The sequence below is a fragment of the Silurus meridionalis genome, chromosome 9, assembly GCF_014805685.1.
Source record: "Silurus meridionalis isolate SWU-2019-XX chromosome 9, ASM1480568v1, whole genome shotgun sequence".
Classification (NCBI taxonomy): domain Eukaryota; kingdom Metazoa; phylum Chordata; class Actinopteri; order Siluriformes; family Siluridae; genus Silurus; species Silurus meridionalis.
The window spans coordinates 5,854,044-5,881,584 of NC_060892.1; the positions used below are offsets into that span (position 1 = coordinate 5,854,044).

Here is a 27,541-nt window from a genome sequence, read left to right on the forward strand (position 1 = left end):
TGAAGGAGAGCGAACACGACTTTGTCTTCCATGTTTTATTGAAGCTCCACCTCCTACAGGCCTGTTGGAGAGGCGAGTACCACATTCAGGCAGGTTGAATTAGAAATCGAAAATATTCCCTCAAATGGTCACGAGGAGTGAGTTTGCAGGTTTTTTCCAGAGCAATTTAATGTCAGGGTTCTTTAGACACATCATTGTGACCTAATGAGCTCAGAGTGCTCCATTACAGCAGGGGGCGCTAATTGAAATGAGTTGCTTGACAATGCCTTTTTTTTTAACGAACAACCACATGCTTTGGTGTAAAGTGTGTGTATGACAAGGAATCAAATTCTCCACATGGCGTCAGTTTGTGTATACACGTTGTATTGCCTACGTAGTTATGTCGTTGTATTGTTTACGCAAAAATCTTAATATTGTTTTTGCAGAAAATTTATATTGTTTGCTTAGTTAATTCATATTGTTTACGGAGAAGCACAATACTGTTTGCTCCTAGACGTTGTATTGTTTATGCAGAGATGTAACGTTAACGCGGGAAGTCCATATTGTTTACAAAGTGTCCTCGTATTGTTTGTGAGGGGACGATTTATTGTTTACACACCGACATCGTATTGTTTGCCCGGAGACATTGGATCGTTTGCGCGGGAACGTCGAGCTGTTTGGGCGGGAACGTCGAGCTGTTTGCGCGGGAACGTCGCGCTGTTTGCGTTAAAACTACGTGTTTTTTAGGCTGGAACAATGTTTTTTTTTGGATGGAACGACGATTTTTGGTGAAGTTGTCGTATTGTTTTTGCGTAAACGTTGTTTTGTCGCGAAGGCGGCTTAACATTTGCTTGAAGAAGTCGTATCGTTTGCTCGGAGACGTTGTTTTACATACTTAATACGTAATATGAATGTACGTAATTGCTCACGTAGATGACGTAGTTAATTCACGTTGCATATGCAGTTGATACTGTTTATGCCGTTTCAGCGTATCACTCACGCAGACATAGTGGTCATAGTTATATTATGCCGTTTGTTTGTTTGAGTTCTCAGTATCATCGTTTACATTAATTTCTTCTGTAATAAACTCGTGTTATTGGTGGAAGCCAGCTATCATGCGTCATCTCCGTATGAAGAGTGTGGAGGCGTTAAGCTGCAGCAGGCAGGCGATTCGGCTTCCTCATTGTGCTTCGTTTATTAGTTCAAAGTCCAGCAGCATGTAAAGAGGAAGCAGAGTGTGTGTTAGTACGGGTGTGTATCACTGCTCTGTCATGTCTTCAGATTGTTTTATGCCGCCTCTCTCGTCATACCTTCCTCCATTCTCCGATTCTCTGTCTTTATCTCTAAAGAACCGTGTGACTGACAGTGAAGACACACATCCTCTTTATGTGTGTATCTTTTTTGTTATACGTACTGACCACCATTTCCTCCTTTTCCTGGTCAGAAGACACCATTGCACAGATCGCACACAGAACTGCTCACACGTGACAGCAAGTGCAGAGCAGGACTGTGGTTTTTTTTTTTTTTTTTTTTTTTTTTTTTATATATAACCACTTTCCTAAAAGAAAATTACAGGATGCCTGCTTTCATCATGCTTCACTCTTTAAAGGCTGAGTGAGGTTTTAAGCAGCGCGCTCAAAAAAAGGATGGAAGTGAACTGGCTTTTTGCGATTTGCTTTGTGAAAACGTTTGTGCATGAATATCTGCACTCTCGCTCTGGTTTCAGCAGCAGTTGCTGTCAGTGTTTAATTGAATCCTTTCACTTCTCTGCCTTCATCCTCTGTGGAATGTTTGTTTTTTTTCCGTTCGCCCGGATACTGTTTATTTTTCTACTTTTCCTTCTTTCCTGTTTGGGTGTTTGCTGTGTGTTTTGAAATGATTCAAATCTGCTTACTGCATCAGGGATCTGAATGTTGGCCTGCTTTATTCATCTACCTTTTGTGAAAATATTGTGAAATGAGATCCTGTTTCTTTCATTTTTTTGGTCAAGTCAGACAGTAAAGTAAAAAAAAAAAAGGAGCATGGTACTGTGCGTTAGTTTACATAAAGGAGCCGTGCCTTCTTTACTCTGTCTTAGTATACGTCTACCTCAATAAATCAGTGATTTGTGCCCTCTGTACTTTCTCTGTAAAGGAGGCGTGGCCTCTGTACTTCCGCCTCAGTAAAGGAAACGTGACCTATGGTCTTCCGCCTCAGTAAAGGAAACGTGACCTCTGTACTTCCGCCTCAGTAAAGGAAACGGGGCCTCTGGACTTCCGCCTCAGTCAAGGAGGCGTGGCCTCTAGACTTCCGCCTCCGTCATGGAGGCATGACCTCCGAACTTCCTCCTCAGTAAAAGAGGCGGGACCCGAACTTCCGTCTCATTAAAAGAGACGTGACCCCTGGATTTCCTTCTTGGTAGAGGACATCTGGGTTTCCGTCTCAGTAGAGGAGGCGTGACCTCTGAACTTTCGTCGCAGTAGAGGAGGCGTGACCTCTGTACTTCCGCCTCATTAAAGGAGGCGTGACTTCTGAACTCCTGTCGCAGTAAAGGAGGCGTGACCTCTGGACTTTCGTCTCAGTAAAGGAGGCGTGACCTCTGGTCTGTACTTCCACCTCAATAAAGGAGGAGTGACTTCTGCACTTTAGTCTTAGTAGAGTTCCGCTTCTGAACTACTACTTCAGTAAGGGAAATGTGTCTTCTGTACTTCTACCACAGTCAAAATGGTCCGGGCTCCTGTAGTTCAGTTATAACCAGGTTGGCCTGGCCTCTGTATATGACATTTGCTATAAGACACACAGAGGCCAAGTACACTGTTCTAGTTATGGAGGCATAAACTTGTTTAGAGGAGACATGATCTCTTCCTTTTGTGATGAAAGGAGGTGTCCTCTTTATGCTTCAGAGCCCAAGAAGAAGAATACCTGGTATTTCTGCCTGTCAGTATTAATAAATAGAGGTGTGGGAATTGTGCTTGTCAATTCCAATACAGGAAGCATGTCCTATGTAGCTATAAGTTAGTAGTCGTGTCCCTTTTTATATGAGATTTATATACATGGATGAATCTCGCAGTAAACTGAAGTTTTATTTCCTTTTTTTTTTTTTTTTACAAATTTTAGAATAAACACGTGTGTAGATGCAATGTTTTTTTTTCTTTTTATTCTCTTTTAATTTTTTTAGCAGTGCCTCAGGATGGGAAATTTTCTGATTTTGAATTTTCTGAAGTTGATAAGTTCAGCTTTTATCTCAGTTTGAAGATCTTTGGTAAATATATTCTGCAGGTTTGCCTTCATGCAGCTTGTTTGGAATCAAACAAGTCATTTAAATACTGGAAACATTTTGTTTCTCTTCTCTGGTGAATTACTGGTCGTCCAGCCGCAGCCCAGTCGAGTGTGTGTCTAGACACGAATTTAGCTTCAGACCGAAATTTCTTCTTCTTTTTAGCATTGCTGTGGTGGAAATCAGCAGAAGAACAGAAAGTGGTTGTTGCCTCTCAGCTCGGAGGCAGCATATGACCTCATCAGGAAGTGAATAAATAGAAAACCTGTCACTTTGGCAGTGTGTTTTTACCAGACACGTCCTTGCTAAATACTTTCAGTCGACCTCGGATGGCTGTTACATCATCTACCCTGTACACTTTTCTTTTTCCACATTTCTGATGAAGCTTACAGATATTAAAAACTGATGAGGTCATGTCTGTGTTTGTCCAATGTAGAACTGTACATTCACACATTAGGGAACTGTTTGCCAAAGATTTGGCACAAATAGCATTGAAAATGTATTTAATTGTGAGCTAGCGCTGTGTGTGCTTCCTATATTTGGGAATAGAACTCGTATTGCCTTTCAGGTAAACTTTTATTGCACATCACTGTTGCTTTATGGAAGATTGATTTTAATTTAATGTGATTAAAATTTTTATAACTGCGACTCTGACATTAATGCTGCTTTATTAGCATTTCTACATTTCGTAACACCTTATTAAGGGCTGCACACTTAAGAAACCCAGTTAAGACTCTAAACCTCTACACTACCACCACAACTGTGCCACCTACAACATCTGGAGCAGTTCAGAATCAATATTTGTCTAATAACATGACAAAAACATTAAAAATGTAAATAAAATACAACCTACTCACCTGAGATGCAGACTCATAATTTGCACTGCTCCTCAGAGACTGTAAGCCAGTGGTACCGCTCGTTTTTACTGGTCTGGAAGTGGTAAACAAACCCTTTCCTGGCCTTTGACAAGCTAGCTAGCTTCAGGGTTGGCCGACCTCCTCACGATGTCTCGCTTTTCTTGAAAATGTATTTGTGTGTCTAAGACCAAATCAATTTTTCTTCCCCCATAGGCATAAAGTCTAAATCAGATGTATTTATGTGTGCAGAGCTGCACATGTGTTTTGCCAGGCGAACTTGGCTGTAACAGTTTCCCTCTGACCAACCAATCAGAGGACGGGGAAATGCTGACACTATTCTGGGCCAGCTAGCTGCCCTGTGAGGCGAATATGAAATCTAATTGGTTAAAGAAACAGACCTGTTGCAAAATTTCTCTATGGCCAAAGAGCCAGCAGTACGGACTTTAAAGGCAATGGACAGATTAGATTGACATGGCAGCACATAGAGACTGAAATCTGATTGGACAAAAAAATATCTAACATCCACATACACATACTGGAAGCAGTGCAGCCAAGAGAAATGCTACGATATGAAGAGAATAATAAACTGTTGGGAATAAATTTAGACCATTTCGTTGAACAAATATGAGAATTTAGGTTGTAAATGTAGGTCAGTGCCTCTGAAAGTGATTAGGCCAGCAGTGAAGGCTTTACTGGCCCTGATCGCCCACCTCCTTTTTTTTTTTTTTTTATAAGAGCAATACAAGCGAAAATAAGACGGGTCTCTTAAAATTAATTAAGTAATTTGTTTCCTTTTTAGAAAAAAATAAATGTTATTGCTAAAATTGCACACAAATCTGTGAAAACTAAACCCATTTAGTGCATTTAATTGCTATATTACAGCAAAATACAAATATATAAATAAAAAAAATCATAAATTAATCAAATCTTTTAATAAAACTTATAAAAAATAATTTAAAAAAAAAAAAAAAAAGGGTAAAAGCACTATATGGTGTTTTCTTTGTTTCTATGATACCAAACTTTAGATACTTTCTGGCGTTTTCTTTGGCCTAAATCTTCTCCTCGCCCCTCGCTATTTTCTTCCCGTTCTTCCATTTTTCATTCTGCAGCGTCTTCTGTGTTACCCGTACAGAGCGCTCCAGAGTTTAGCGGGTGGTGCGTCAGTAATAATAGTCTGTAATAATAGTAATAATAGATAATAATAGTAATAATAATAGTAATAATAGACAGTGCTCCGTGTGTAGTTAAATGGACTAACCAAAAGATTATTTGCCTCGATGCTTTTTTGAATTCGAATTACTTGTCACTCGAGGAATTGTTTCAGCTCTAGACTGCACAACATAAATCTTTCTTTAAAAAGCATGTAAAACCTCTAATAACATGATGTTGGCTTTAATGACAGCAAGTTTCAGTCAGTCTCATGAGCTAGTCACCTACACTGATTGTCCTACAATCTTAAGCAGTTCTCAGAGGTGTTGAGTGCTTGTTGGCTGCTTTTCCTTTACTCTTCAGCCCAACTCATCTTAAACCATCTCAACTGAGTTACCAGTACGTCGGAAACCTGTCCAACCCAAGAACTAAAAATTGATTGTAATGTAATGCATTTCAACTATGTTTACATAATATTTTTATTTTAATAGGCTAAATGACAATCCTCAAAACACAGTCTCAAATCATAATTGAGCAGTAGCGGCTGCTGAGTATCAATTTAGGTGGGGCAGATTCTGAGTCGTATCAGAGGCAATATGACTAAACTTTAATTGACTGCTGATAGCCCAAGTTTTACATTCCAATGTGGCGAAATTTAAATAAAAATCCACCGCTTTTCCTCCTTTCTGGCGGCTCCATCCTCAGCATTCTCCTACTGAAATACCCCATGTCTCTCCTCTGAACATGTCCACACCATCTTAATCTCGCCTCCCTCACCTTGTCTCCAAAATGTCCCACATGCGCTGTCCCTCTAATAAACACATTTCTAATCCTGTCCATCGTCACTCCCAACGAAAACCTCAACATCTTCAGCTCTGCTACCTCCAGCTCCACCTCCTTTGTCTTTTACTCAATGCCACAGTCTCTAAACCATACAACATCGCAGGTCTCACCACAGTCCTATAAACTAAGCTTTTTCCTGATGACCTTGTAATAAAGGCAACTCATCTTCATCTGGGTGGCGACTAATGGCCATTCGTTATAGTTCCATCATTGTTGAGATGTACTGTTCAGTGATGGACACTTAAATACAGAACTCTTCATACAAATTGGGGTCCTAAGCTATTAAAGCAGACTGTTGATATTAATTACAGTTCAAATTCATCCTCGTAGTTGACGAGTTGTTCAGAAACGTCACCGATCTTCAGGCTGTTCGTGAGGAACCATCCTCAGCTGCTTTGAGTGGTCTTCAGTTGGAGAGAACTCCATCCGGAGATAGGGTTTCGAGATGAATCAGCCGGATCCGAAAAGAAGAAAGGGACAGGAACACTGGTCAGTAGTACAAAGAGCATGAAAAGAAGAGAAGGTTAGTAGAGGGGTGATAGGGAGAGAGATATGTGATCAGGATGCGAGTAGTGACTGAGGAAGGTCTAGCACAGACAACTCGAGAACTGATATTGAGTGAACGCATTGTGTCTTCATAAATAAGGATACGATTTCTGTCTCAGATATTACAACCTTCCGGTTTATTGAACAATAATCATTCATATGGTAAAAACAGCGTGTGATACCTGGTATGATGTCTCTGAACATTTTGTTGCTTCACTTCTGTTTGATTAAATATGATGCTGGGGATGAAATAAACATGTTTACCTCAGAAAAACATTTGACTATATATATTTGATTAAAGCACAGCAAAGCTGTTTTTCCGAATTACACGTTGATGCGACGATGGGAATGAATTATAAATATTTTCTTCCCCTCATGGTGAACAGATTCCCAGTCTCACACAAAGTGTTTTAAGAGCAGATCGGTGGTTATAATGACGCACTTTGTGCTTTGAGACCCTCTGGTTGTCTCATTGATACAGCTCCTGCTTTATTCAGAGGAGAAATGTTTACTGTGGAGGATAAAAGCCTGTTGATACTGCTGCTTGCTCCACCCGCTACACCGCCGGTGTAATTACTCTGCACTCTGAGGTCACACTGACAATTACATTTCATTATCCCATGCTGAGAGCCAAAGGCCACGGTCTGGCAGGATATAGAGACGTCCAACACACAGCGTCCTGGAGCTAATTTTATCCAGTTGAAGGATTGTACCTTTTTCCTACAGAAAATAAAAATCCCCCAAGAGATTTTTTGTGCAAATTCTGGAATATCTTCATTATCAGTATTCATCAATGAAACAGATTTAATTTAGTTTCTCGGACTCTTAATTCTTTGAATTCTGTGTGATTGGAGACGATTCGCCGACAAATATGTTCATGTTTAATAAATATTCTTAGCGTATCCAGAAGCTACACTATATGATATACAGTATATTATAACAAAAGTTTGTGGACACCTTGAACATCCCATTCCACATTTAGTTCCCATTTGCTGTTAAAGTATCCTCCACTCTTTTGGAAAAAGGTTCCACTAGATCTTGGTGTGTGTTTGTGGAGATTTGTGTGAGATTCATTCAGCCACAAGGGTGTTACTGATGTAGGTGAGGTGAGAGACCTGGTGTGCAGTCAGGATTTCAATTAATCCCAAAGGTGTTCAATAGGCTTGAGGTCAGGGCTCTATAGAAGGCCACTTAAGAACTTCCACGCCAACCCATGTGAATCATCTTCATGGAGCTGGCTTTGTGCACAGGAGCACAGTCATGCTGAAACAGGTTTGGGTCGAACTTTGTGGTAACAGTTTGTGGAAGAACCACATATGATGTAAAAAAAAGTCAGGTGGTTCATTAATTTTGTCTATACTGTGTAAGTGTTTATTACATATAAAACCCTCTGAATCATTTATTTAAAACCCATCGACAGCTGGGAGTTATTGTTGCCACCCCACATCTTCACCCATTAATATGAGGCTCTAAAAGCTTGTAGCAGCCGTCCTTCTGCTCCGTTCGGGGAAACGTCGGTTCTATATTTGGTGTTTCTGCATGCGACTGCTGCAGTCTCTGGGAACGTGAACTCTGAGCATGAATAATTGACCCCAGTAGGCTTAATGCGCTCTAACAAATCTGTCACTGTCATTTCTCTGCTCTGGATGTAGGTATCCGCTCCTGGGACGTGGACCCGTCCTCCTGCAATTTAGACGAGCAGCTCAAGCTCTTCGTCTCCAGACACTCTGCATTCTTCTCCGAGGAGCTCAAAGGTATGAGCTGAAACGTATAACAAGCTTTGCTTATTTTCATGTAGAGTTATCACTTTAAAAAATAACTTTTTTCCCCCACTGTTTGAGCCAGACATCATATGAAGTATTTGGATGCTTTAACATTATATGACTTTCTGGAAGCTCTGCCCTATTTTTCATGATTTTTATTAGTAACTTTTTTAGCCTGGTCCTTTCTCAAGGTGAACGCAGAATGTATTGAGTTTCACTTTAATCCGAACCACAATATATTCATGTGTTTGACTTTGATAAGGTTAGACATGTTATCATTGTTTCATCGGTTAGCTGATTTTTTATTTTTTTTTTTTTTAACCATTTGCCCTACGATGGTCAAAAATGGTGTCATGTTAAAGAGAAAATATGCAGATGAGTCATATTTAGAGATAATTCTAATGATGATTAATGTTTCCCTGCACCACTCAGACATGTTTATATGGCACAGTAGAAACCTGTGTGTGTGTGTGTGTGTGTGTGTGTGTGTGTGTGTGTACACAGGGTTTTACACTAACCACCAGGCTTTTGGAGGAGATTATGATGTTAGAAACTAGAAATATTTACATGCACACATTATTCATTTCTGGAGTCTTAATTGTTGAGGAGGAGACAATGAAAGCTATCATAACAACAAACAAGCATTAGATTCTCCTGGTGATTAAATCAACATGCCGTATCTACACACACACACCAGTACATTAGACAAGTGATCTGTCAAAGTATTATATCCATAATGTTTTGCACCACTGTTCTTTGCTTCGGAAGTCTAAACAACAATCGTGATTGTTTTCTTATTTATGTGTATATATTTGGACATTACATTTAACATTTAGACCCCGTTTTCGGGTATAATAACCTCTATTTTTCTGGGACGTTCCACTAGATTTCGAAGTGTATTTGTGCTTATCCCACCACAAGGCTGTTAGTAAAGTCAGGACCTGATGTAGGCAAGGTGAGGAGGCATATAGGTGCAGTCGGCATTCCAATTCATCCCAAAAAGTATAAGAGGGTTTTGTCGGAGCTCTATAACAGGTCACTCGGATGTTTCATACTTACATGGATCTGGCTTTATCAAATAGCTTTACAGGTACGAACTCACCAGGACTTGAGCATTTTTCAAAGGAATGTATTGCAGCCGTTTCGCAAGCCTGAAGTTTTATTTCAAGCCAGGGCACAATGATGATTGTGACTCCTTTTTATGAAACATCAGAACAAACTGTTATGTCTTGTTTGTATCAAACATAATTATGGCATTTGACTTGACAGTAGATGTTGAAATGGTTATTACCTTTACTAGCCGTAAGGAAAATTATTATTTTTTACACTGTTCTTTAGTCATCACTCACAGTTGATGCAATGCCTACATTTTAGATAGTAGAGTATTCTGCTTTCCTGATGTAGCCCTGGAGTGGGTTTAGTAATAGATGATGCATCAAAAATCTATCACAATACCAAGTTGCATTTCTGTAATATTTAGTTACACACTTGTAATAACCTGTTTATTAAAAAAGAAAATTTTTTTAATACTTAAAAAAAAAAAAAAAACTTTTAAGGTTTTAGGACAAAAATCTTTAACTCCATCCATCCATCCATCCATCCATCCATCCATCCATCCATCACCATAAAAGTTAACGATGTGATGCATCGATATAAAAACAAAAAAAATGCATCAGATACCAGTTGGCATTTGTATCGCAATGCATAATTTTTTAACATTTGCATCGGTAAAAGCCGATTAATTTATATATAATTATTAGATGTTCTATACTTGATTTTATTTTTTTTTTTAAGTGACGATATCGCCGATATTTGATATGTACCGTAATTTCCGGACTATTAAGTGCACCCAAATATAAGCCGCACCCACTGAATTTGACAAAAATTTTTATTTTGAACATAAATAAGCCGCACCTGTCTATAAGCTGCAGGTGTCTACACTGAAACTAATGAACTTTACACAGGCTTTAACGAAAGACAGTGTCTGTTACACGGCTTGTATTTAAATAGTAGCCTACCAAGAAAGTCATGGTTCACTGTCTTCCTCCTTCCTTTCACAACAATTTCTCTCTCGAGTTTATCTTTTGGCATCGTCGTGTGTTTAAAAATCACCATCGGTGAATCTTTTCTCCCGATGTCGTGCAGCTCAGAACACAGGTGAACTGTTGTTTTATGCCTGGTTGTTTTCAGCGTGATGAATGATTCGCATTTCCTGTAGACAGTCCGAGTGAGCGGCAGGTCAAACGTCAGAGGCGCGCACACACACACACACACACACACACACACACACACACACACGTCAACTCCAAGATACCAAATTAGTCTTGCTATGTATATTATAGTCGTATCACCCAACCCTTGGGGAAAAAATGGGTGTAGTGGATTGAAAGATTGGGATCTATGGGATGTGGTTTGAAAGATAAGAATGGACATGGAGAAAAGAAAGGAAGTAAAGATATGAGCAGCTGATGGTGCAGCTGTACTTCCCCACCTTTAAATCACCATCTAATGCTGGATTTCGAACACATGGCACACGACTTAAATTCTCTAAGATGACTGTTTATCAGCTACTTCAGCTTCTAAAGGAAAGAGATTGTTACAGAGAATAAACGCAATTCGTTCAATTACACATACGAAATGAAACCCAAGGCAAAGTGCATGAGCCGACATTCAGCGAAACATTCTAGGCCCCTGGTATAATATCTGCCTCTACTGATCTGACCAACTGCCTGTCCAGTTAGACCTGGCATTTTTTGTTTTTCACTGGTTACTTGTGATAGTTTTTTATACACCGTTTGTGCTGGAGGAAGAGAGTCATCCCCGTATATTGTGTCAGGTTTCAGCCAGAAATGTCCTGTACGGATCATTTCCTATTTTTTGATTGCATGGTCTGCTAGTGAAACTTAGAAATGAGACTCACCATGATCACACTACACTTCTCATTTCATTGACTCCCATTCCCATGTGTACAGCTGAGACCGGAAAAACACACACACACACACACACACACACACACACACACACACACACACACACACAGTACAACAAAGTGAGAATTCGTATCACATGAAGACGAGTGACCGATCAATATATCGCAGCATGACTTCTTCAGAAATGACAAGATGACGAAACACTGATTTTGGCGAATCACAGCGTCCGGTTTTATACAACTTTAACATAATATGAAATCAACATTAAAAAAATTGCTCCTTGTTTGAACAAATGGTACATGAACAAATTTAATAATTTAACATTGTCATACCGCTGAAATTATCTCGAAAAATGTCACATGCTGAAAGTCTTGTGTGACAGTAGTTTAAAGAAATAACGAAAAAACAGCTGCTTTCTTCTCTGCTGCTAGAACATCAGCTTTATCAATTACCTATTTTTCAGCCAGAGCAATGACACAGATGAGCGGTTCGCTTTTCTTCTGTCTGGGATGCATTAAGACCCATTTGCATTCACACTGCAAATGAAATGTGGTCATATACCTCCCAGTTCACCTCTAAAAGAACTTTAAGTGGTTTATAAGGGTCAATACATCTCTTGGGACATACATCTAGTTCTCACCTGTACTTTCCACCTAAGATCAGATTACTTGGGTCACATAATTACTCATTTACAGTCAGCATTACTCATGCAGGCGGAACGTCCACATTTACGGTATTTGGCAGACACCCTTATAATGATCTCATTTGCTACCAGTGGTGCTAACTGGTGCTATTCCAACCACGTGTGTTACCACACGTCTGCGGAGTAAAAACAAGGAGCACATGTGAAATTCTGCATGAAACTGGTCAAAGCTTTACTTTTGACATTTGAGTGGTACACGAGCTTCATGAACATCCCTGGAAGACAACGAGAGATCGGGAAGACCCTCAACAATACACGCAATCTCACTTCCACCCACCCTACTCGCCAGACACCGTTTTGTCACCGTTGCGGCGATCCAGTACGAATCGCAGAAGGTGCTTGACACTCTTCCGAAAAGAAGACCTCTCTGACATCTTCCAGAAGTGGCAGGAACGCTGGGAACGCTGTATTGCTTTGCAAGGGGACTATTTTGAAGGTGATGGCATGTAAACTTAGATAAAGTATTTTCTTGTAAACAGAGCTCGTGTCAACACTTTTTAAAACCATTTCATACAACTACTAGGTTTGAGTTGAGGGCCTTGCTTAAGGGCCCAGCAGCGGCAGCCTGGGACAGTGCCAGGATTTAAACTGATGATCTTCCATTACAAACTTTTGACCACTGAGGCACCACTTCCCCACATCCATTCTCTTAATCACAAGGAGTTTGCTTGCATTCTAACGTAACTGACACTAAAGACTCCTTCCATTAAATGTAACCATATAATTATACATATAATATTTACACTGGATGATTTAATCCATTTTGGTAGAGTTGTGGTATAGAATATTGGGATGAGGATTGAGCAAGATTTAAAGGCAGTGTGGTATAAATGTAAAAAAAACAAAACAAAGCCTTTCTTGATGAAAGGACCTCAAGCGATTTCTGGTTCAGGCATCGACGCATAGAAATGTGAAATAGTTTTAAAAAGATGACGTGCATTAAATCATGTGTTTCACCATCCATGGAGAAATGAAATCATTTGGTTTGCATAGTTAGCAGGCTGCAGGGAAACTGCTGCTCTCATCTCACCTGATTGTGAAATGTTGCAACACTTTGTCACACAGATCTCTTCACAGACACTGTGTGTGTGTGTGTGTGTGTGTGTGTGTGTGTGTGTGTGTGTGTGTGTGTGTGTGTGTTATTTGGGACTAAACTCATATGACTGCCTTGGAAGTGTAAAAGAACAGGGTTCTTCTAACTAACAGCTGAGAGTATCATAAGATCAGCTGATTGAATTCGCCCTCTGTGGTTAGATATGCCATTAAACGTAGGGCTGTGTCTCAAATGGAGCATTATCAGGAATGGGCAAATGATACATTTGTCAGCTGAAGTTATGTCTAATGTAGTGTAACCAGGACATCTGTAGAATATAAACACCTGAAAATGGGAATGATTGAACTCATAATGCTACTTTAAACCACGCAGAAGCCACAGCTAGCATTCTGGACAAGAAACACGCTAGTTTCCAGTTTATAGCGAACCCTCTTTAGACAGCTAGCTGCATTACAGGCTAATTTCAGAGAACAAAAAATAGTGTATGGCTTGTATAACTTATGTTCTCTACTTTATCTCTAAAACTGTTTAAAGTAGTTTAAAGTAGTTATCTTTTTACTTTAGTTAAATGCTGCTAAAAGGAAACGAACCAAGTTAGTTGTGGCTTGTCGAGCGATTGTAAATTCTTATTTTATTCCGCTTCACATCTTAATGCCTTTTTCCGTACAACTTAAGTTTCAGTGTTTTTCCGTTTTATTTATTTTTTTTTTTTTATTGGATTTATAGGTAAGTTCAGGTAAAACTTTTTTATATACTATTAAATGTTTAGCAAATTAAAAAATTATTTGGAGTTTTTAGCTTTGATTATGTAAAAAATTTATTAAAGATGGAAAAATAAAATAAGTTTTGACACTCAAGTATTCCACAGATGGCTTATTCCATGCATTCGAGCTTCTTCAGTCTGTTAACCTTGTAACCTTCTCAGACACACAGTGTATCCTGGATGTGTGTTGAGATTGGGGTGTGTGTGTGTGTCCTGTCCTACTCACTTCCATTCAGGAGGCTGAGTAACAGACGAACAGCTGCTAAGGAATGCATAACGTCAGACATTGCTTTCTCTATACTACACACACACACACCATCTGTTTCCCTCTGTCTTTCATTTACACACTTTCCTACGAACCTGCACACACATTCTCGCATTATTGATGGCCAGACTGAACTAAGACCAAGCACATTCCAGGATGTCAGATTTCCATTTAGCCACTCCCACAAAACTCCAAATGACAACTAGCTATGTCCCGCTGTCCTGGAGCACAGTATGAGCAACAGACCGAACATGTGCAGTTGTCTTGGGGAAGCATGTGTGCCCATGCCTGACCATGCCTGTTTGGGTGGTAATGCATGATTTGGCCAATAGAAATTGTGAAGGATATTTGTTTGTTTATTTTTAATATAATTAATCTGAATAAATGCGAAACAGATTCTCTAAAATAAGGTCAAGGCCAAGCAAAGTGCATAAATGGTACACCATTGCATTTAGCCAAAGTGCATGTATCGATGATGACTAAGGTAAAAGGAATCTGAGCTTTGTATGGTGTACGAAACCAGGGGAAGGAATCTTCTGTCTCCTCAGATCTTTGGGTTGAACTTGTCTCTGAGTTTTTAATGTTTCTAATCTGATATTGTATCGAATTACTGTCAGACCCTGTCGGAAAATTCCGAAAGGTATTATCGATTGAAATATTAAGCGGACGGCAAAATATGCTCAGTCAGAGCGGAGTCGTGAGTGTAAAGGCCTCACAGCATAAGCAGTGTACACACTGGTGCACTACACATGGCTAATCAAAATTCCCTAATATGGGCTTTTAATTGTTTATTCATTCGTTCATTTGGCAGTACTTCAATATTTGTGTGTGTTTGTGTACGTGTCAGCGTGTCCTGTTACACTTTAGAGCTTGGTTGCTCCTGTAAAAACGTTCTGGCCGCTTCATAAAAACAACCCGTGACTGGGTTTTCCCTTCATCACATCCAATAATATTATGTTCTAGAGCTCTGACCTCAACCCCATTGAACATTATAACCCTGACTGCACCCAAGGCCACCTCACGTACCTGACTTTATTAACACCCTTGTAGATGAAAGCGCACAAATGTCCATAAGCACACTCCAAAATTTAGTGGAACATCTCCGCAGAGTAGAGGTTATTATAACAACATACATAAATGTGGAATGGGATGTTCAAAAAGCACATACCAACCTTATGATTTACATTCCATTATTGGCATTTGACAGACTTTATTTAGCGACTTACATTTATCTCATTTATACAACCATGGGGGTTAAATCCAAAGTCCAATGCATTAACCACTAAGCTATCACCTCCACATCCGGTGTCCACAAACTTTTGTCCATAAAGTAATGCCACCATATAATTGCTCCTGAGAAACCGAAATAGAAAACCATTTCACTCATTTGTAAAATAACCGAGCAAAAAAACAAGACCTGACAAATCGGAATAATATCATGATATTAAATATGTACATTAACCATAATTAATTCATATTTAATATATAAGCCTTTTAATAATATTGTACTTTGCCCCTTAACAAAGATTTAATCTTGTTTTAGTTTGGATGATAGTAAATTTGCTACCATTGTTTTCGTCAGCACAGAGTGAAGCATCCTGAGACCGAAATCGCCCTGATCAGCAGAAACAGTGTGAGAATCTACCATGGGTACAGATAACATCCTACAGATATGGGTTCATTTGATCCCACACTGTAATAAAGCTGACTTGTCCTGTAAAAAAGAAAACAAATGTTTGGATAATTATCACACACACACACTTATTCTCAATAGCAGGTTTAGTGCCAAACCTTAACTCACATATTATTGTGATTTAAAAAATATTTCCAGCCTCCATTTTTCACATTTATAAGATACACAAGTTTTTATTTACACAAATTTTACAGGTTGAAAACAAAGTTATGTACAGAATTGTAATTTTCTGTTTTTTAAAGGTACAATATAATATTTATCCATTTTACAACTTTGTAAATTTTTTATTTTATTTTTTTTATAATTTTAAATGCGATAAACAATTTACATACAATTGTAACATTAATTAACATTATTTCAAATAATTATAATATAACAAATACTGTATCTTTACCACATAAGGAGAAGGTGACTGGTATTTTATATTATAATAGCCGGGACAATAGATGGATGGATTGATTGATAGAGATGTAGATAATTCATTAATAATTCAACCGTGATGATGCTCATAATTAATAGGACTTAATTATATTTGCATTGTTTTTGTTAGGTTTTTTTAGTAGGTGGGACATGGAGCAGGCTGGCTGTAGCTTAGAGCTGATCGAATGACATTATAAATTAAACAGTTTTATAAGAAAATTAATTCCTCACTTAAATACAAGCCACGTTTCTGATTCACACCGATGTAAAAGCAACATGTCCGTGTAGAGGAAGGAAGAAAATCCTTCCTATCATGTGTGCCGCCATGTTCAAGGTTACATTCAGCAGTTCGGCAGTTCAAGGTCACTTTTTGTTCACACAGCAAACAACAAAGAGACGGGTGACTGTTTATTTTTTAAGGACAGGACTCTGGGGGCAGGCAAATTGAAAGGACTTTATTTTTAATTTTTTTTTTATTTTTTTGGCATAATTATTTTGGATGACTAATCATAAATGTTTTTTTGACGCTTTTGACCAGTTCTGGGAAGTCTGGGCTAAAATGTAAAATGACTATAAGTAAGGTCTAAAAGGAAATGATCTTAGAATAAGCTCGTAAATATAAACCTTCCCATCATGAGCCATCTTTAGGTTGCGCCAGCTCCAGTCGTGTCCCACCTCATGAAGATTATGGACCTTCAAATAAGTAGATGCCGACCCCTCAAACATCCCGAACCATCTAGAGACGTACAATCGCCATTTAAATCTCGCTTCATGTAGAGTTTAGACATTGGACCTCTTTGAGTGATTAAAGGCTCTGGCATGGAGGAGTTGGTGTTGGATCTATGATGATCTAAAATGTTGAACTATTTTATGAGTTGCTCAGTACCTCCTGGTTCCACAACATCAACTGACTGTATAAGACTGTAGAAAGGACATTACTCACAATCTCACACTTCAGTGTTTTATAATGTTTTCTACGATTTATAATCTCACACTTGATATCACCCAAATAAGGCTGGGTTCCCTTTTTTGAGTCTGGTTCCTTTCAAGGTTTTTTCCTCATAACATCTAAGGGAGTTTTTCCTTTTCCAAACACAACGTCGAAGCTGCTGTTCTAGAGAATTCCACAGAGCTGGAGTAAAAAACGGCATGTAACGGCATGAGAAAAATCAGTATTTCTTGCTTGGTTAATGAAGAGCATGGTTGCCTCTCAGTAACAGACATTATTAAGGGAATTTCTTTTCTTTTTTTTTTTTTTTTCTGAGGTGATGTTCCACTAGATTTTGGAGTGTGCTTGTGAACATCTGTGGTCATTCAACCTCGAGGGTGTAACGTCAGATACTGATGTAGGTGAGGTGAGGAGACCTGGGCTGCAGTCAGCATTCACATTTATTCTAAAGGTGTTTAATAAGGTTTAGGTCAGAACACGATAGTAGGAAATCTTCCACTCTATCCCATGTAAAGCAGATCTTCATGGAGCTGGTTTTGTGCACAGGGACATTTTCATGCTGGAACAGGTTTGGGTCTCCTAGTTTGAGTGAGGGGGGGGAATATTATTCTAAATATCTAAAGACATGTGCCTCCAAATTTGTGGAAAGACCAAATTTTAATGGAAAAGGCAGGTGTCCTGGTACATTTGTCCATATACTGTATATATGTCATGCTCTGTTATTCTTAAATAGTTTTTTATTCAGTAATGAATTTAATTGAGATTAATCAATGCCTCCCTCTACTCTTTCTCCATCTAGGCCAGAGGACGCTGCAGCACAGTGGAGATGTTCTGGAGACCCAGGTGGTTGTGAACCCATCACACAGTTTGGTGTGTTTAGAGGTCAGTCAGCCCTAATCTGTGTGTGTGTGTGTGTGTGATGTGTTCAATTATTGTAAGAATTTCTTAACTAAATCCAGGTGAACAATGTGCGATTATGGCCACGGTTTGTTGTCTGAAACAAATTTTGAAAATCTACCAGTAACTAATAACTAGTCTTTGATCTCTGTTTTGACATGTTCATCGCCAGCCGATTGTTGGCTTTGCAATCATATTTTTCCTCCGATTAAATTCTAGCAGCAGCAAAATATTTCAGACTCTTTCCCGCCGTTTGACTTTTCCTATGACGAGCGTCAAACCAAGAACCAATAGGAGCGCCGAACCTGATGTCGCAATTGGCGCAACAACTTCAAACCACCTCAGGGAAAATGTCAAAACGAGTCAAGTGGACAGTACATTAAGAAGAGAAACTAAGTTGGTTATGGAGGGAACAGGAGTGTTTTTTGATGAAGGATTGTCATGAACAAAATGAACACCACGGATTGTTTTTGTTTGCTGCGAACTACCATTAGTGAGAGAACATGGTTCTGAATGTGTCACAGATTTTAATCTTTTAATTGGGTGCTTCAGTTTTTGACTGTCCTACAGTCTGTCATTATTATAACTGAGATCATACAGTGTGACACGGGGATCATGTTCATAGAGTCTGATGAGCAACAAAGTATATTAAAAGTCCCACAGTCTACTTTACATAAAATCTATACATTTGATGATCTCCTTGATGCATTCTGTTGAAGAATAAACATAATTTTTCCATTTTTATTCCTTCAGTAATGATTTTGTGGAGGTCTGAGAAAAATAATCAGATGTTGCTCTGTCTAATTTCTGACAGGAAAAAAATAGAAAAATAAATCAGGCTTGAACAAAAATTGAGTATTTGGTAATTAACATACGTTGACACTTCGTATCTTAATTACACTGTTGTGGGGGGTCCCCTATTTGCCCCAATTTTGTTATAAACTAATCTAATCTAGTTTACTAAAAAAATCTAATTTGGATCACTTTATTATGAATTGTGGCAAAAAAAATGGACAGTATCGCTTTGGGCAATATTTCAATATTGGTTCTGAATGCAGAAGTGTGAGGATTGTTTTTTGTAAAGTTACATTCATGGAAATGTGCAAAATTTGATAATTTATTCATTAGTAAATGCTCAGCGCCATACAAGTGGTTTGTAACATACACAAAATAAATTAAAAAAAAGGTTTAGTAAATAAAAATATCTTCGCCTTGGCATCTAATTGCAGATCACGTTTTGCAATGAGACTTTTTAACATACACGGTGGAAAATGCAGGTTAATTTTGCTCAGATTGTTGGATGTGCTGTAGTGTCAGAATGTCCTGCACAGTTACATCATTATCAAAACAGAGAGCTTGTAGAATAAATATTCAATCTTGTGGTTAAAATGAAGGCATTGCACAAACGTGTCCATTCAGGAAATTCTGTTTTCAATGCTTTACACAGTGGAAAAGTCATAATTTGATTTGGGGGTTTTCCCCGGTCGCAACAAAATAGTCAAATATTCATAATTGAATATTTTGTGCTGTAACATATCATCTGGTGAACTGTTAATTTATGTTTTCTGGTTTCGTTTTGTATTTCCCAGGTCCGTCGGCTTATTACTGACGTGTCTCGTCACAAGCTGCTGATTCTGGCCGGACAGTGTGTGGAAGATTCTGGCGACCTTGTGTTACAAACGGGTTGCTTTTCCCTTAATGACTTTATCCAGATATTTGCTCATGAGGAGGTGAGGAACTGGTATAGTAATATATATATATATATATATATATATATATATATATATATATATATATATATATATATATATAGTAATACCTCTCTGGTTATGGTGTGAAAATTGCTTCATGAAATCTTAAATCTTTTTTTATTCTAATGCAGATTGGTGAGATGTTGAGCTCGGCTGACCCTACACACAAAGCAAGCCTTACACTGAGTTGCCCCTTATCTGGTTCATGGAAAAGCTCCATGTTGGAGAAGCACAATTTGCAAGACTTTATTGAAATCAAGACCAACCCACCATCAGTGCTGCCTGAAATGGAAGGCCTGCAGGAGTTTACAGAGTACCTTTCTGAGTCTCTCGAACCTCGGTTAGCTTTCGAGCTCCTTGAGCCTCCTAGCACGGTCGGCTTTCTAAAACTGTCCCGTCCCTGCTGCTATGTGTTTCCTGGTGGTAGAGGAGACTCCGCCTTCTTTGCTGTGAACGGTTTTAATGTCTTGGTCAATGGTGGGTCAAATTCACGCTCATGTTTCTGGAAACTGGTGAGACATTTGGACAGGGTGGACTCAATACTTCTGACACACATTGGTGCGGATAACTTGCCAGGTATGAACAGCTTCCTTCGGAGAAAAACGGTAGAGCAGGAAGAAGAGGATTCAGCTGGTTCCCAGAGCAATGAAGACTGGCAGAGGAACTTAATATCTCCAGAAATCGGGGTTGCGTTCCTTAATGCCCCTGAAAGACTTAAGACACTTCAAGGTGATCCGAAGGTCTTGCGCGGCTGTGATCAGGTTTCACTTACACTACAGTATCTAGAACGTTTATCAATTTCTCCAGAATCCCTCAGTCGTCCTAACAGTCCAAATATTGACCCGCTGATCCTTTTTCAGAAGATGGGTGTCGGCCGTTTGGAACTGTATGTTCTTAATCCAGTCAAAGGTAGTAAAGAACTAGAAACTTTTATGCAAAAATGGCCCAGCTGTGTATCTGGTGTAAAGGGTTCAGAAATTCCTTTACCCTGCCTGGTTTCTATATGTGCACTGTTGGTATGGCATCCTGCTAACCCTCAAGAAAAAATTGTTCGTGTTCTTTTCCCTGGTTGCACACCACAGGCGAAAATATTTGAAGGGTTGGAGAAGTTGAAACATCTAGACTTTCTTAAGCACCCAGTGGTGAGTTTACATGATCTCGACTTATTGAAATCTGACAAGCAACCAAAGCGTACAGAGAGCAAAGAAAGCCTTAAGTCTCTCACCAAAGATTCGAGACCCGTGAGTGCCTTACTCGTCAAAGACAAAGTGAGCAGAGTTGACGTGAAGAAACAAGACACTAAAGTGAAACCCAAATCTATAACGGAAACCGGAGTAAAAGAGAGTAAAGAAGTCGAGGAAAAAGCGAAGCCAAAAGACGATGCGAAACAAAGACTCTTTAAGCCATTGGTTAAAAAGGAGCCTGTTAAAGAGGAGAAAAAAGAAGTGAAGAAGAAAGAGGAACGGCCCTCAACCAGCCTTTCGACAAATCCTCCCAAGAAAGATGAAAATCTTGACAAAAAGAAGGAGTTAATAAAAAAAGACTTGGGACCCAAAACTAAAAAAGATGTTAAACCTGAAATAAAGAAGGAGATTAAGAAGGAGGCTAAACCAGAGGAGAAGAAAATGACAACTAAGCCAGCTGTCAAGGACGCCAAAAAAGCCTCTGGAAGCGCATCTATCGAGATGAGGAAGCCAGCCAGCAAGAAAGATTCGGCAATCAGTAAAAAGGACAGTTTACCAAAAGGAATGAAGCCGAAACCAGAGAATAACGAAGCGCACATTCGGAAAACAAACTCTGACCAAAACTTGTCTGAGGTTATAAGTGCAGACGTTGAGAAGTTGAAATTGGAACATCGAGTATTGGATGAGGAAGGGAATTGTTTGGGTTCTGCCGCAGAAGGCACCGAGCAAACTAAGAAAGATGAACATCAGTTAAACGGAGCCCAAAGTGGAACAGACTTTTCAGACACTCCAGAGAAATTTCGATGTACAGAGACATTATCTGCCTCACATTCTGCTCTGGGCTCTCCTTCACCACTTGCAAAGATTCCAAAAAATGAGAAGAGTGTCAATTTTGATCTCACACCAATGGAGCACGGGTTAATTGACGGAGTTCTTGAAACGGTCTCTCCAGCAAACAGTGCAGCATGGGTACCATTTTGCCAGTCACCTAAATATAATGATCAAGACACTGGTCCTGAAGATATTCATGAGGCAGTTAGTTCAAAGAGTCTCCCAGTTGCCAACTCCACTTCTTTTAAGGACAACATCCCAGATGTCTCATCCACAATCACATCCCTACCTGCTGAGGAAGGTTCTCCACACTCAACTGAGGTGGATAATTCTTTATCAGTTTCTTTCGAGCAAGTATTACCTCCTGTTGGACAATCAGAAGACTGCATATACACCAGTGGACACGATTCAAAAGCATCTATGTCATTACCTTTAAGGACATTACATAATGATGACCGAAACTGTAATGGTTCAGAGAAACCTCTCTCTGGCCCACAGTCTCTTTTCCCCGATATCCCACCTCATGATGTTGACCTTTGTTTGGTGTCACCTTGTGAATTCGAGCATCACAAATCTCCAGACAACCAAACGGGGTTACCTAGCCCAGGTCCTCCGAACTTCTCACCTGAGAGTGACCAGTCTGAAAAGTCAGCAAAATCACTTTTGCAGTGCAACAATAACAGCATCTGTAACTCTTCACAAGGCCAAGTGACAACACTGACCTCTGTCAGTGACTCCTTTCCTACTGTCTCAGACTCCGATGTCCCGCCAGCTACCGGAGAATGTCCTTCAATTAGTGATGACTTGGATTCTGATGAGGAGTCTGCTGACCTTTTCCCACCCATTCTTCCACATGATCATCCCAGCAGTCACTCATTTCACATAGATCCATCACATTCCTCTCCAGATCCCCCTCCAGCACCAATGAAGGACTTGCCTCCCCTCCCACCTCAACCTGGCGCCTGCATGGTTGACCCCGAAGCTGATCCCCAAGGCAAGTCCTCCAAGAATGTAGCTGCAAAGGCCAAAAAACCTGCAACTTCTGGCACACAAAAGCTGGCAGCAGCAAATAATGCAGCGCAAAGTAGCAAGACGAAGGCTGGTTCTCAGGCAACATCAAGTGGTACAATTAGGTATTCGTCAAGCTTGGATACAAAGTCTGCTTCACGGAGTACCATTGGTAACACAAGACCAGTGTCCGGAAGTGCAAAACCACAATCAGGTGTGTAGTATACCATTTTAATTTACTATAAATAGGTTTAGCTGAAAGTTCATACACGGAGATGTTCAGCACCCCCAAACATATACGTGGAATACTTCACATCCGACTTAAACCATTCAAGAACAGCTCCTAAAACCATAGCCAGAAACAGAACATTTTCAAAACCTAATAACACACCTAAAACCTAATAACATAGATAAACACAAACAATACACATTTATATGCAGCACAATATAAAACAAACATACAGTTCAACTACACTGTATGGACAAAAATATTGGGACACCTGACCTTTCCTGTAGTTCTTCTCCAGATTTTAACCACAAAGCTGGATTTACACAATTGTACAAGACGTCTTTGGATGCGCTATAATAAAATTTTGCGATCACTTGAACTTTGTTCCAGCATTGCAATGTCCCTGTGCACAATCTAAGCTCCATATAGATCTGGTTTACATGGTTTGGAGAGGAAGATCTTGAGTGGCCTGCTATAGAGCTCTGATCTCAACCCTACTGAACACCTTTAGGATCAATTGGAACTCTGACTGCACCCCAAACCTCCTCACCTCACCCACATCAGTACCTGACATTACTAAAATGCTTTTGGCTGATGAACACATGTCCACAAGCACCCTCCAAAATCTAGTGGAACATCTTCCTGGAATAATAATAGTTTATAATTGCAAGAGCAAATTGGGACTAGACGTTGAATGCGATGCTCAAAAAGCACATACCATACTTAGGACCAGGTTGTGCTGGAAAAAGAAGAAAACTAATTATGGAATTGATTTATTTTAAATTTTTGTTGAGTTTATTAAAGACCTAATAAACTCAAAACATAATCGCATAACTCCTTTCTTTGCAGGACCAATGGGTAACAAGTCAATTTCTGCATCAGTTTATCTGGACCTTGCATACCTACCCTCTGGCTATGCAGCTTCTACAGTCGGTGTGGATTTTTTCCGCCGCGTTCGCTCGTCCTGCTATGTAATAAGTGGGGAAGAATCATACAAGGACTCGGTCATGAGGCCCATCCTTGAATCTCTGTTAGAAGGCAAAGCAGCCTGGCCCAACATACAGGTTGGTTTATGATTTAACTTGTCTTTGGCATGTTTCTGTAGATTTAGTTATAAACCTTTTATGGAGCCCATTTGCAGTTTTTGTTGGTTAATGCCAGCCTGCATTTATTAGCATGGTTGCGGTTGGTATTATGAGAAACAAAAACTGTCAACCATCTTTGGGTAACTAAAACAATTTATTTAGACTTACAGTTTTTCTCAGTGTACATTTACGGCAGTGGTCCCCCCCTCAGATCAACAAATAATCAACCAATAATCAACTCTGAAAAAGCTCAAAGGTGAATCTCGTGAACCTTCAGTTTGGTGAAATAAAATATTACAGTTCCTGAAAATGGATGAACAACTAGGAACAAACGAACAGTACAGTAAAAGTGTGAATCCCGTCCGGTTTCGATATATCAATAAAATCAATCGGTATAAATCAAATATGTAATCAAATACAGCCAACCCCCAATAATTCACGGGTTCTCATTTGAAACCTAACTAACAGCAAGTTATTATTTTAAAATTAACGGGAATTCGTAGCGGGACCGAATGTTCAGGAACGTTAGGAATAACAATTTAAACTGTGTTTTTACTAACAAATTTCATAAAAAATGTTAAAACACATTATTATATTAGAGTGACAAATGATGTATCTGGAAAAAAAAGGAAAAAACTAAAGAAAAAGGGGTGCATCTGAAATTCTGGGAATTCTGGGAACGTAACACCCGCGAGTTCCGGAGGACCACTGACTCGTCATTCTCATGTCAACGATTTGCTCATTGACACAAATATTACTTTTGAGAGATCACCTAAGGATTTTAAGTAGTACAGACTTTTGCAAGAACTCTAATGTGTGGTTCTGTTTGTACAAATTGTTTTGAGAAATGCACTTACTGGTTGGCAAAGGATGAATCGAGAAACGCTCCAAAGCAACTGAGGAAAAACTGCAACATGATTGATATTGAGCTAAATGTTATGTTTTGCTTCGTCCAATTTATTGAGTCTTATTGATGCTTCTCTTTTTCAGGTCACACTGATCCCCACTTTTGATTCGCTAACAATGCACGACTGGTACCAAGAGACGCACGAAAGGCAAAAAGAGCTAGCGATAACAGTGTTGGGAAGCAACAGTACCGTGGCCATGCAGGATGAAACGTTCCCTGCTTGCAAAGTGGAATTTTGAATGGAAAGTGGGAAAAAAGAAATAACTCCTGTTTGAGTGATTCGAGCACTTAGGCCAAGAGAGAAATTTTGGCTCAGAGCTTGGGAGCGTTTGTGTAACAGCTCAGATACGTGTTAACCTTTAAGGAAAAGCTTTAAGCGTTAGCTAAAAAAAAATACTGTGAATCTCCATTAATGAAGATTTACAGGAAGTAATAGAATATTATAATTGTGTGAACAAATTTTTTCCTTTTGTATTGGTAAAATATTGGTTTTACCAGTTCCCAAGCTGTATAGACTTTATAGATCCTGATAAGATCGAGTTTCTTTTATCCCATTCCTACAGTCTGTTGTTGTCTGTTGCTTGGTTGCACAGTTTGGATTTTTAGCACAAACAGGGAAACACAAAACACAGAGGACTTTGTGATGGACAGAAAAGTTGTTCGACGGTCATCGTCCTGGTCCCACAGGGTTCTTTTTATTGTCTCTAAATCGCAAAAGTGTCGCTTTGGTTGTTCGTATATAATCAAGCACATCCCTGGTTTTCCTTCTGTACAGCCGAGATCACGACTGCATGTCCGAACAGTTTGATGTCAGTATTTGTTTCATTTTCACGCTTGCAGTTGATGGTGATCCTGCACCACTCACAAGCACAAGTGTTTTCTAACTAATTGTTTACTGCAGCCGTTGGATTTACTCTGCGTTCGAATGAAGCTTAAAAAAAACAAAAACAAAAAACAAAACCGGAAAAACCAAAGAACCCACCCCCCCAAAACTTGGATTTTCAACTTGAAAATTTGGGTTTGGTCTCCTCAACTCTACGTCAATGCTTATACAAATAAAACATTTCTTATAGCTAGATTTATTGATGTAGCTGGCTAGATTGTTGTTTACAAAATACATATAAAACAAAATTACGCATTTATTCCTTTAGTGACTCAAATGCTTCTGAGGACAGACTTCTAATTTTAAGTTAAGTCGAACGCAGCATTAGTGTAGTCCAGGGCTACATTTGATCTAGTAACGGTACACCGTGTGTCAATAGGTTTTTTGTTTGTTGGTTTGTTCAGTTGTTGTTGTTGTTGTTGTTGTTGTTGTTGTTTTTTTACACAATCATGTATATTCTTAATTTTACGATTTAGAAACATTTGGCGTGTTTTGATTGGTAAATGAGACACTAACCCAATGTATCTGGTTCCTGGATCAAAATGTTTTTTTTTCTTCATAAATAAAATGCACCAGATCAACACCACTTTATCTTCTGCTCGAGACATGCTGTAAGTTTGATTGAACTGCAAAGATCTGTGAGATGGTGAGTGCCATGGCATGGATGATGGTATTAGTATGATCATTGAACCTTTCCAAGCTGATCTGTTTGAACAGAATGTACAGATGTCGAGGAGACCTGAACGCATGGCCCAGTGCACCACAATCAGCAGGTTGCCGTGGAAATAGAAAACGGAAGAAGTTAAAACCAAAACTCAAAATGTCATTATACAGTCAATGTTCTTTCACACTAGGGTTTATCAGGGGGCTAATTGTTACAATTTAGGGTAGATTTTATCCATAATTCAGAAAAAAGCAATTAACTAGGAATAAATTGCCTTAAAAAAATACAATACTACAATTTTGCAGTTGATCCAAAACTCATTTTGGGAATTGAACTCATTCCTTTAATCAGTGGAGGATTTTTCTGTTCCCGCATTGAGGAAATGGAGCATGTTGTAAAAGAACACTGTATGTCTCTCTGATTAAGTGATGGTTACTGGAGAAGTGTGGATGTGGTTTTGTTGAGCATTTTCATTTGTGTACTTTTTTTTTTTCCAGCGTTTGTTCCTTCCACAAGCCTTAAACACTATCATATCCAAGTTGGCTAAACAAATCATATGCTTCAGATACATGATTTGCATACTTGCAAACCCGGGTTATGTGTGAGTGAAAATCCATTTGCATTAAAACAGTCTGCACTATTTTATCTTGTTTGTGCTCTTCTTTCTTATGTGTATATATATATATATATATATATATATATATATGTGTGTGTGTGTGTGTGTGTGTGTGTGTGTGTGTGTGTATATATATATATGTGTGTGTGTGTTTATATGTGTGTGTATGTGCGTATGTAATTTATAATGATGTGTCAGGAACATAAGAGAGCTGTGCATAAAGAAATGCCTGATAATCTCACTGAACTACTGATGGGTCGTTCATGAAAGTCCCAGACGGTGTGTTTCACCTGCCTGTCTAAAAGTCTGTGTTGGT

General features: G+C 39.1%; 1 protein-coding gene across 1 annotated transcript in view; it reads left to right on the forward strand.

Moving 5' to 3' along the window:
• Window positions 1-27,249, forward strand: part of map1sa (microtubule-associated protein 1Sa) — a 29,532-nt gene extending 2,283 nt beyond the window's left edge. Inside the window, exons 2-7 of the mRNA XM_046857520.1 lie at window positions 8,283-8,384; window positions 17,970-18,052; window positions 19,657-19,797; window positions 19,950-23,055; window positions 23,920-24,134; window positions 25,146-27,249. Coding sequence (XP_046713476.1) covers window positions 8,283-8,384; window positions 17,970-18,052; window positions 19,657-19,797; window positions 19,950-23,055; window positions 23,920-24,134; window positions 25,146-25,301 — 3,803 coding nt within the window. The 3' untranslated portion in view covers window positions 25,302-27,249. The remainder of the gene's footprint in view (window positions 1-8,282; window positions 8,385-17,969; window positions 18,053-19,656; window positions 19,798-19,949; window positions 23,056-23,919; window positions 24,135-25,145) is intronic.
• Window positions 27,250-27,541: the final 292 nt, after the last annotated feature.